This window comes from Eleutherodactylus coqui, chromosome 6 (assembly GCF_035609145.1).
Source record: "Eleutherodactylus coqui strain aEleCoq1 chromosome 6, aEleCoq1.hap1, whole genome shotgun sequence".
Classification (NCBI taxonomy): Eukaryota; Metazoa; Chordata; class Amphibia; order Anura; family Eleutherodactylidae; genus Eleutherodactylus; species Eleutherodactylus coqui.
The window spans coordinates 46,417,018-46,429,261 of record NC_089842.1 but is presented as its reverse complement, the minus strand read 5'-3'; the positions used below and the strand labels follow the sequence as shown (position 1 = coordinate 46,429,261).

The 12,244-nt window shown below is 44.6% G+C and overlaps 1 protein-coding gene across 1 annotated transcript; it reads right to left on the bottom strand.

The window, feature by feature from the left end:
- Positions 1–10,612: 10,612 nt before the first annotated feature.
- LOC136572076 (olfactory receptor 5A2-like) lies at positions 10,613–11,545 on the bottom strand. The gene has a single exon (XM_066572691.1). The coding sequence runs from the start codon at positions 11,543–11,545 to the stop codon at positions 10,613–10,615; it is 933 nt and encodes a 310-aa protein (XP_066428788.1).
- Positions 11,546–12,244: the final 699 nt, after the last annotated feature.

Sequence of the window (12,244 nt, the reverse complement as noted above, 5' to 3'; positions counted from 1 at the left end):
GCGGGAAAAAAAGGCTCCTCTCTCACCTGAGGAGTTTGTTGTGATCGATGCCCAACCTTTGGAAGGTTCCGAGGGAGGAGCGCACAGAGGATTCGGAGGAAGAGCAGCTGAACGATGAGGTGACTAACCCCACCTGGTTTGCTAAGCCTACTGAGGACAGGGCTTCAGAGGGGAGGCAAGTGCAGCAGCAGGACAGCTTGGAAGAGGCAGTGGAGTGGCCAGGGGTAGAGGCAGGGCCAGAGCCAAGAATCCCCCAACTGTTTCCCGAAGTACCCCCTTGCGCCAAGCCTCCGTGCAGAGGGCTAGGTGTTCAAAGGTGTGGATGTTTTTCAGTGAGAGAGCAGACGACTGACGAACAGCAGTGTGCAACCTGTGTTGCACCAAGATCAGCTGGGGAGCTACCACTACCAGCCTCACCACCACCAGCATGCGCAGGCATATGATGGCCAAGCATCCCACAAGGTGGGATGAAGGCCGTTCACTGCCTCCGGGTCACACCACTGCCTCTTCCCCTGTGCCCCAACCTGTCACTCAGATCCAACCCCCCTCTCAGGACACAGGCACGAGCGCCTCCCGGCTTGCACCCAGACCCTCACCTCCACTGTCCTCCACCCCATCCAGCAATGTCTCTCAGCGCAGCGTTCAACTGTCGCTAGCACAAGCGTTGGAGCGAAAGTGCAAATACGCCGCCACATACCCGCACACACAAGCTTTAAACATGCACATTGCCAAATTAATGCTGCCGTACAGGCTTGTGGAAACAGAGGCTTTCAAAAACATGATGGCGGCGGCGGTCCCGTGCTACTTGGTCCCCAGTCGCCACTATTTTTCCCGGTGTGCCGTCCCAGCCCTACACCAGCACGTCTCCCGCAACATAAATCGTGCCCTCACCAACTCGGTTACTGGGAAGGTCCACTTAACCACGGACACGTGGACAAGTACTGGCGGGCATGGCCACTATATCTGCCTGACGGCACTTTGGGCTACTTTGGTGGAGGCTGGGACCGAGTCAGAGCCTGGGACTGCTCACGTCCTACTTACCCCCAGAATAGCGCATCCTACCTCGGTGCTGGTATCTGCGGCGGTCTATGCCACCTCCTTTAAACCCTCCCCCTCCTCCTCCTCCTCCTATGCAACCTCTACCTCTCAATTAAGAAGTGTGAGCAGCACGTTGCCAGCAGTCGGTGTGTTGCGCGGCAGCACAGTGGTGGGCAAGCGTCAGCAGGCCGTGCTGAAACTACTCAGCTTAGGTGACAAGAGGCACACTGCCCCCGAACTGTTGCAGAGTCTGACAGAGCAGACCGACCTCTGGCTTTCGCCGCTGAGCCTCTAACTGAGCATGGTCATGTGTGACAGCGGCCGTAACGTGGTGGTGGCTCTGCAGCTCGGTAGCCTCACACACGTGCCATGCCTGGCCCTCATCTTCAATCTAGTGGTTCAGCGGTTTCTTAAAAACTACCCTCACTTGTCTGACCTGCTCGGCAAGGTGCACCGCGTCTGCGCACATTTCCGCAAGTCCACCACGGATGCTGCCACCCTGAGGACCCTGCAACATCGGTTTAATCTGTCAGAGCACCGACTGCTGTGCGACGTGCCCACACAGTGGAATTCTACGCTGCACATGTTGACCAGGCTCTATGAGCAGTAGTGGAATACCAACTCCAACATGCGCGGCGTAGTGGTAGTCAGCCTCCCCAATTCTTTACCAAGGAGTGGGCCTGGATGGCAGATATCTGCTAGGTCCTCTGAAACTTTGAGGAGCATTACCATTCCTCTGCTATGCCTGCTGAGAAGTTCGCCACAAAGCGTAAAGGCCGACGCTTTGCGGTTGGAACAGGAGATGGGGGATGACAGTATGCGCTTGATAGCCAGACCACCCTTATGTCTATATCTCAGCGCGTTTTGGAGAAGGAGGAGGGGGAGGAGCAGGAGGAGGGGGAAAAGACAGCTTGGCACTCTGCAGAGGGTACCCATGCTGCTTGCCTCTCATCTGTTCAGCGTGTATGGGCTGTGGGGAAGGAGGAGGAGGATCCTGAAAGTCATCTTCCTAGTGAGGACAGCCATGTCTTGCGTACTGGTACCCTGGCACACATGGCTGACTTCATGTTAGGCTATAATAACACCCCTAGTGACAGTAGCTCTATAGTAGAAGAGTGGAGAGGGGGTTCACAAAGTGGTGGGGGCTCTATGTGGCAAAAGGGTGTAGTTGAGATCAATGACCTGGTTTCCGTATAGAAAAGAGAGGTAGACAAAGTGTCAGGAACTTTTTTTTTGGAGGGGGGGGGGGGGGGGACGACAAAGCATACACAGTAAGCAGGAGCTCTGTGTAGGGCTGCAGAGAGACAGTTTGTGGCGGGTGCTTTGTTAGGCAGCTCTGTTAAGTGAGGGGAAAAAAACTGGCACTATTGGTAGAGGATGGGTGCAAAAAGTTGGCAGAAGCTATTTATCTATGTACAAGATAAGATGACAGGAGCTCTGTAGGGTGAGGGGGGGGGGGGCTCTATCTGGAGATGCAAAGTAGCTTGTAGGTTGTCTCTGGAGGAGAAAAAAGTTGTGTAGTGAGACTGAGAAAATGGAATTAAAAAAAACTAAAGAAAATTCAACTGAAGCTGCTGTCCGTACGGAACATAGACAGGCAGCAGCTTCAGGAGTCCCCTGATATCTTTCCCACCAACTGATTACCACTTACTAGCTGATCTCCATTTGCTACCACTCTTGGATTGTCCTCTTCACCCCTGCCATGGTTGCCGTCAGTCTCTGCTTTCTCTCCAGAGGCATCATTTTGCCAGAAACAGGACGTGAGAGAAGGGGGAGGACACTAAGATGAAATGACTAACAAATAACTAACAGTGAAGGAAAAGTTAATTTATAAATGGAGAGGTATGTAGACTTGGAGCTATCGACTATACAAACTGTCATACTGTAGACCGAGTAATATAGGACAACTTGTCAATGCTATACATCCTTATACACCGGCCATTAGTCTGTATGGCTGTTCTGTTTTAGAGCCAGCTAGAATGTGGTGATAAGTAGTAGTCTGTACAGGACACGAAAGTGTAGACAGTAGGTAGGTAGAAATAAATAAATGCAGTGAGAAGAGTCTCTTAACTATAAATTAATCCTATAGTTGGGTTCCCCTTGATCATGTATAGTGAGGGTAACAAAGCAGCAAGTATTCAAGTGCCACTAAAGGGGAAAGGAAACATTACACTAATTTCATTGAAGTTAGTGGGTTGTTGGTGTAATAAATGGATGCGTCAGGTCCTCCAGATGCTCTTAGTAGCTATTCTTTACTCTAGCTAGTAGATGAGCATTATAAACAAACAAGTTTATTTGCCTTAGGAACCCGGAATTCCATAAAATGGTATTTTCTAAACCAGATTAGCTATGAGGTTAAGGAGAAAAAAGACATAGGACCTGTGGATAGCTGAAGAGGTCATAAAAAGTGTTGAAAATGCATAAAACTTGAGGTTGAGCAGAGCAACCAAGTAATGCAAGAAAGGGAAGAAAAAAAAATGTAGAAACCAGTTAAAAGGGTTTTCCAGGCAGCTGCCGCTGTAAGTATCGGGATGCACCGGGGTCAGAGTGGTAGCCGCTGTTCCGCCGCTTGTGTATTGCCCAGCGCTTGTAATTACTGCGATTGCAATTACAAGCGCTGGCCACTACACAGGGGTCAGAGCAGTAGCTTCTACTCTAACCCCAGTGTATCCTGATACTGACAGCGGGTGCTGCTTGGAAAACCCATTTAAATTGGCTGTCTAGTCTAAAAAACCTATTTTTGTATATGCTATTAGGGAATTATAAGTTAACGGAGACGGGTTCCCTGTTCAGGATCGTCATCTCTTGGCCATAGAGAAGAGCAACTGGAAAGGGTGTCTCTCGCTCTGGAGGAACTGTTCTGTCCGGCATTACACAGAAAAACCATTAATTTGAATGGGCATTGTACAATGCTTAATTACCTCAGTGATGGTGATGCAGGAATAAATTTTACTCTGTTTTCCCACAGAGAGCAACTGATTGATGAAATCCGAGGAAGAAAAACCTTTGTGATCAGTTTATTTTCACTTCTAACCATTCCCATATGACATTCATAGCTGTTTTCAATAGTAACTCTATATAACCCAATTCTTTTGCTTTCTTGAATTCTCAGCCCTTTCCCTAATCCGAAAGTCATTGTGGACCAAATTTTGCTAAGAACTTCAACAACACTTGGAACCCGTACACGTACTTGTGAGGGGGGAGGGGGTGTGGACACGTCTTGACCCGAACTATAGGAGTACGTACAGTACAACAGAGTGTTGATAAGTCTTTGGCTTTTACCACAAAAATTGTCATAGAGCAATTAAATTCCACAGTTATTCTACATAGTCCCCTCAGATATCAATACCCTTCTGACCATGCTGTTGCAATTTTTTCAACTCATTTAGATATAATTCCTCTGGTTAGCAATAGAGATGAGCGAACCTACTCAGCCACGCCCCTTTTTCGCTCGAGCGCCGCGATTTTCGAGTACTTCCGTACTTGGGCGAAAAGATTCAGGGGGTGCAGCGGGGAGGGGGGGAGAGAGAGAGGGCTCCCCCCTGTTCCCTGCTGCTACCCCCCGCTCGGCCCCGCCTCCCCCCGCCCCCCGAATCTTTTCACCCGAGTACGGAAGTACTCGAAAATCGCGGTGCTCGATTGAGTAATTACTCGAAACGAGTATATTCGCTCATCTCTAGTTAGGAACCAAACCAGGCATTAGCCACTGCAATTGAATCACAAATGGAGGCAAATTTGGTTCCCTTGAGGTGTTTCTTTAATTTAGAAAACAAATGATAGTCTGAGGATGCCAGATTAAATGAATAAGGACGATAATCCAGCACCTCGAAGCCCAAGTCAGCCAGTTTGCTGTGGATGATGGCAGCTGTGTGGAACGAGGCATTGTCGTGCAAGAACATGACATCTTGGGTCAACTTTCCATTCCTTTTAAACTTCAATGCTTCCTTCAATTTAACTAATAGTGTTGTTTAATTCACAGTCGTAATAGTAGACCCCTTTGGGGTCAACATGAAGTACTCCATTACCTTGGATGACAACTTCTGCACTCTGAACTTTTTAGGACATGGGAAAGCATACTGTCTCCATTTTTTGACTATTTTGACTGAGGATCCTACATAAAAGTCCACGTCTCATCGATCGTGACCAGTCAAGACAGAAATGCATCAGTATTCTGCTGAAAGCACTGCAGAATTCCCCAGGCGTGAAGAGTGAACTTTTTAAAAAATTGATTCAGTCACTTCCTCATATTTCAGATAAAAGTTTGGTACAGTCTAAATGAGTTTCAAACAATAATAATGCTCCGAGCAGTTCCTGTGGCTCAGCGCTGGGGTCCCAGGTTCAAATTTGACAAGATCTGAATGTAGCTTGTATGAGCCTTATTGTATCTTGACGCCACCAGGAAGCTAGGGGTTTAAGAAGGGGAATGCCCCTCTCACACCCCCAGCTCCCTATAGGCTGACGTCGCAAAGGTCCTAGCAGCACAGTGTGCATTCATTGTAGCCTGCCGTGGACGGTTAGGGTTAGGGAGGATGTTCCTTTTAGGCTTACATTATTAGTTGAAAATAATTGCATGTTACAACATGGAAATATTAGCAAGTAATAATGTAAGCCTAAAAGGAACATCATCCCTAACCCTAACCGTCCATTGCAGGCTACAATAAATAGACTGGATAGAGCTATGCATTTACCAGTGCCGTGGATAGGCAGCCACGGCCGTGCAAGACACAAGGGAGTTCCAGGGATCCGCGGAGAGGAGCCGGGATGGCAGCTGTGACATTTGCTGTCAGTGGGGAGAAGGAAGTGCTGACTAGAACAGCTGGCAACAGCAACTGCTGCAGCTGGGAGCGGAGGCTCAGGGACTACAGAGCAGAAGCGTGGAGCTTAGCGGCAGACACCCAAGTGCAGCAATGGGGATTACAGGGGTGGGCAGCAAAGTTCATCCGCGGGTAGGTGTTTTAGGAGGCGGGAGGGGAGATGTATCAGCGAGGAGCACTATTAACAGGCGGTGAACTGGCAGCAGGCACCACTATTAACAGCAAGGGAGCCAGGTGCGGAGAGCACCATTAAGACCTGGGGACCCGGGAGGGGAGACCAGCAGCGGTGGGACGCCAGGGGAACACTATTAACATCCGGGGGGGGGGGGGGACCTGGAGCGCTGATTTCAGTGCCGCTGATGACAAAGTAGGAGCAACAGCAGTCTTCACAGGGGACGGGATAAGGTAACTTAGCTTCCAGGACCTGATGCCGAGCCTTCTCTGCAGCCAATGAGCTTCTGGGGGCATTACTAGGCACTCAGTTTTGTCTCCACCAGTACTTCCTCTTGGCTTCAAGATACAATAATAACGCTTGTATGTTCTCTCTGTTTTTCATAAAAATCACCTTTACTTAATCCCTTCCCATCACAGGACATAAGTTTACGTTCTGGCAGGGAAGCGGTTCCTGCAAATAGACTTAAACTCACATAATATGGAGGGCAGGGGCTCAGAATCTCACTGATCCCCGCTGTTAATCCCTTATATGTCGCAATCAATGTTGATCACAATGTGGGAGAACACTCCATCTATGTCATCATGTAATCGTCGAGGGCCGATGGGTTGCCAGGGCAATTGGATCACCGGATCTGCCATGGCCTATGACCACTATGAATAGTTATAATACATTAAAGTATATAAGTACTACAATGTATTATAGCGATCATAGCATATCAGGATCAAGTCCTCTACAGAGGATAAATGTAAGCAAAAAGATAGTAAAAGGAAAAATACTTTTTTTCACACTTTCCCCTCCTTGTTCAATAATAACTAAATAAATACAAAAAACATATTTTGTATATTTGCATCCTTAATAACCCATACAATAAATTGAACTCACAGTTTATCCTGCACGATAAATGCTACTGGGAAAAAATGTAAAAACAGAGCCAAAATGCTTTGTAAGAAAAGTTATACAATAAAATACCTATAGCCCAAAAATGATACCAATAAAAATGCAGCTCGCTATGCAAAAACAAGCCCTCATATGACCATTTTAAGGGTAAAATGAAAACATTCTGGTCTTTGTAAAGTGGAGATGAAAATCCCCAAGAAATCATCACATCCTTGGGAACCAAAATAGGCCATGTCACTAAGGGGGTTACTCTATGCTGATGTTGCCTTTGGTCAGATTTGAACCTAGGTCCCCAGTGTTTTAAGGCAATAGTGCTAACCACTGCGCCTTCCATGCTTCTTCTTCCTCCTTGGTCAGATTTAAACCTAGAACCCAGCGCTGCAACTCAACAGTGCTAACCTCCTTCTCCTTCCTCCTCCTGAGCTATATAAAATCAAAAACTTGATTCATCAGAAAAGGCCAATTTATACCATTCTCCATATTCCAGTTCTGATGCTCTTGGGCCCATTGTAGCTACTTTTGGTAGTCGACAAGGATCAGAATGAGCCACTCTGATTAGGCTGATACCCTACATGCAGCACTCTGTGATGCAATGTCTATTCTGATATTTTTTTTATCACAGCCAACTTATACTTTATCAGCAATTTCTGTTACAGTAGTTTTTTATAGTCTTGGATAAGGCAGAGTGGTCTTTGTTCCCATACACTTCAATGAATCCTGCAAGCCCACAACTTTGTCACTGTATCACCTGTTGTCTTTCCTCTAACCACTTTTGATGAGTACTAATCACAGCATACCAAGAACCGCTGTTTTAGAGATGCCCCAACCAGTTGTCTAGCCATCACAATTTGTCCCTTATCAGAAGCACTTAGATTTTTACACATCAACTACTAGAACGAACTGTTCTAGTGGAGGAGGAAGAAGCTTGGTGACTCAATGGTTAATTCGTTGCCTTGCAACACTGGGGTTCTAGATATAAATCTGACCAAGGATTTCATCTGTATGAAGTTTGTATGTTCTCTCTGTGTTTGTGTGAGTTTCTTCTTTATAATAATCATCTTAATTTATCAAGTGTATACATTTATTGAGGAGAATGAGAAATAAGAAGCATGGTGGCTCAGTGCCAAGAGGAACATCTCAATGAAGTTAAATTAAAATAATTGAGGCAGATGTTGTGAGATTTGAACTTAGGACCCAAGGACTGCAAATCAACAATGCTGAGCCACAGGAGATGAGGAACTGCCTGAAGTTTGAAATTAATTGAGTTTATAGCAAAGTTTGAACCAAAGCAGATTTCGACTAGTTAGGTTCACTCAACACTACCTGCAAGGCTTACAATTGGGCAAATTTTTGATCTGCTGACAAAAAGCTTGCAACGCAATTGACAGAAACCTTCCTCTTGGACACAACCCTTTCTCTAGAAATGTTCAGAACCTCGACTATCATCAGTCATCAGAAATTTGTTGGCCTTCCAGAATCATGTCATGTATTGTGTCTTTGGTTTCTGGAGTAGTCACTACTGGAGGCTTTTTGAAACGGTCTTCATTGTCCGTGTTGAAATGGCTTGTTTTAAATTTGGCAACCCATTTTTTCACTGTAGAGTATGAAGGACACTTGTCAACTAACGTTTGTACCATGTCACCATGAATATCTTTGGCGACATTCCTTTCAGAAACAGGACCTTCATCACTTTTCTGCTTTCTCTTACAGCAAAATCTGCTGCAGACTCCACTATGTTGTCTTCCAACCTGCATAATATAAAAATTGCACATGAGATCATGCCAAAATTGCTTACAAAGTTTAGCAAAGATTGAGCTTTTAAATTATATAAGTTTTATTGATGTGAAAGGAATAGTGATCACAAAGCCAAGGGATTATCAGCACCCCCTCATAACCACCACCTTCTAGCAAACCTTATCCTTGAACTTTTACCACCAGTGAAATAAAGGCCCATTTAAACGCAATGCTTATCGCTCAAAATTCATTAAAATGATGGCATATGAGTGATAATCATTGCATGTCAACGCTGCCATAATTTCCTTTTCAGCTGAATGATGATTTTGACAGCTCTCGGAAACCCTTTTACATGCAAATGAAGCTGATAAAGTGTTAATGGACATTAGTGTTCATTAACACTTTATGCAAAATGATTGCTAAAACTGTCAATCCAGCCAGCAAGACATGCTATAGCTGTTGATACTGAGATCTTGTTGGATGGTAACTAGCCATCACTTGATCTTTTTGACCGGACCTCTGTTGGCATGGGCTCACTTGGAACTGCTGGCCTGAGCAGAACCCTTTACCAGATGTGTCCCTAGAGTACTAGGGCAGTTTTTGTCTGATAACTGTAGGTAGAGACTATTATAAGCTCAGTAGAGCCCTGGAGAGTACTACTGTGACCAGAAATTGTGAGCATGCCAACCCAAGATGCCCTGACCAGTTCAGTTAAAGTGAGTTGCTCTTTGAGTTCAACAAAGACTCTAATCAAGTTGTGTGTATTGTCTAACAGAGACTGTAACCAATATGCTGCATGCCCTCTTGCTAATACTAACAGCCTAGCTCTATGTCTTTAAGAAACTCTGTAACTGCCAAGCTCTGCACCAAATTGTGCCTGTAATGAACAAGCCTTGTGCCTCTTATTGTAACCATTAAACCCTGCTCCTCCTTTTAGAGTAAAGATTAGTACTGTGTGTCTACTCTTTCAGTGCAAAATCCTTGATTAGGTCTTGTAGTAAGAGACTCTTACTACAAGACCTAATCAAGGGTTTTGCACTGAAGGAGTAGAACATACAGAACCCTCTTACATACTATATTTTATCCTACTCAAGTCATTCCACTACACTGATCTGGAGGTCTACAGAGATCTTCTTGCAGCTTGTTAATGCTCTTCCATTACCATTATTGTTAATCATAAGCACAAGTACACTTGGCTGGCCTTAGGTTGGTTGGTTCTCTGGCAGTAACTTTTACAGAGGCACTGTGCCCAGGTAAATTGCACCATGCGGTGCCTTAATAATATTGCTGTAAGATGCTTAATGAATCCTGCTCCATCAATAGATTACAGAACATTTGGGTGTCCAGGCTATTACAGCTATTCGTGCCCACTTCAGCAGCGACGGTTGATGTACCCTGTACTCCTTGCCCAGTCATTCATTTTTCCCCAAGACCCAAACATCCTGACCTCTGAAGACATTATGATTTAAGGCTGTACAGCTCCGATGTTGAAAGACGTCCGTCGGGGTTCTCTTACTGTATATTGCCAGTCTCTCTGCTGTCAGAGCCTATCCAACTTGTCCCCTCATGCACTACTGTCTTTAGCCAGCATATAGCGCCGTTGTATAACGGCAGGAAAAGAGTAAGCCCCCTAGGAAAACCAGGATACAAATTGGATTGGAAAGGGTTAACATTGGAGGTGGCATGGACACTTTAAATCACATACTGGGATGCACAGAAACTCCCACATCTAAATTTACATATTGTACCTACCTTTTAATCCCTCCCTCCCATTTCATTTACCATTCTCTCAAAATGACTTTATATTTTTCTGCTATAAAAAAATCTAGAAAAAAATGAATTTATATTTGATATAACCCATTATTAGACGAGAAATCCTGTAAATAATTTTATATACAGTCCAAGAAAATTAAAGAATGATGAATCCTTGAGTTTAACTTATTCATAGAACATTTCAGAATTTTAGTAGTTGATACAATATCCTTTTCATTGCCAATTTTACTTCACTGTTCCTTAGACTGTACACAAAAGGGTTTAACATTGGTGCGACCACTGTATACATGACGGAGACCACTCTGTCCTGGTGCATTCCATAACTTGATTTTGGCCTGAAATACATGAAGATACCAGACCCATAAAATATTGTAACTACAATTAAGTGGGAAGTACAAGTTGAAAAAGTTCTCCATCTTCCAGATGTTGAATGAACCTTCAGAACGGTTGAGATGATCTTAACGTAAGACATCATTATCAATATGAAAGAACCAATGATGACGCAACCACTTATGTGAAAGATGACGAGTTCATTTATCCAGGTGCTTGTACACGATAGTTCAAGAACAGGTGGAGCATCACAGAAGAAATGGTTGATCTTATTACTACAGAAGGTCAATGAGAACGTGAGGACAGTGTGTATAAGAGAATTTATGGCCCCGATAATCCATGAACCGATAATGAGCTGCATACAAATGACATTATTCACAATGACTTTATATAAAAGAGGGTGACATATGGCGTTATAGCGGTCATAAGCCATGGCTGCCAGAATGTAGCACTCTGTACCACCAAGCAGCCAAACACAATACATCTGTATAGCGCATCCATATATTGAGATGGTCTTCTGCTCTGATAAGAAGTTTGCTAACATTTTGGGAACTGTGCCTGTGATGTAACATATGTCCAGAAAAGAGAAGTTAGCTAGGAAAAAATACATAGGAGTGTGAAGACTAGAACTGAATGTATATGCAAAAATGATATATACATTACCACCCACTGTGATAATATAGATGGACAAAAATATCACAAAGAGAAAATTTTGGAGTTCTTGTGAATCAGAAAGTCCCACCAAAATAAATTCTGATATAATGCTGTGATTGTCCTCATGCATTTTACAATTCGTATCTGTAGGCAAAAAATGGTTAATATTCACTTAGTGCAAATCATTAAATAATGACCTCTTATTAGGTTTATACAAATTTTACATAATATTATAAACTGTATTCTTCTGACTATACAACCCAGCTTTCAACTGAAAAGTGTCTGAGGCAGGGGGGTCTGTTAAATTCAGAGACCCCTGACCACTACCTTAACAATTCAGCAGTGTGCTGATTATTGGGAGAACTCTTCAGTCCTACATATTGCAGCTGCAGAGTCCTCCCTCTCCCTGTCAATTGGTATGGATGACACTGGACATCATTCACGTATCTCCTCTGGGGTGCAGGTCCTCCTCTGTACACATAAGGACAGACAATAGCAAAGATCAAAGGTCTTGCAGTAGCAGCAGGACCATAGATGATGTCATAATCACGTGACCAGGAAGCAGCTAGATGGGTCATGAATACTACACTTGTATGTGGGGATTTAGTGTTAATAAAATCAGTGTTTAACATGCCAGCTGCAGATGTTTGTGTGTGCATGTAGCAGAGCTGGGTATTATTGTATCTTGACGCCACCGGAACTGGTGGGTGTGGCAGAGGAGAAGGCTGTTTGACAGCCAGGTGATGCCCCCTGTATATGATTGGCCTTAGTCGTAGCTCCAGTTCTTCGGCCTCACAGGTCCTGGTAGTCAACACTTTTGCCACTCACA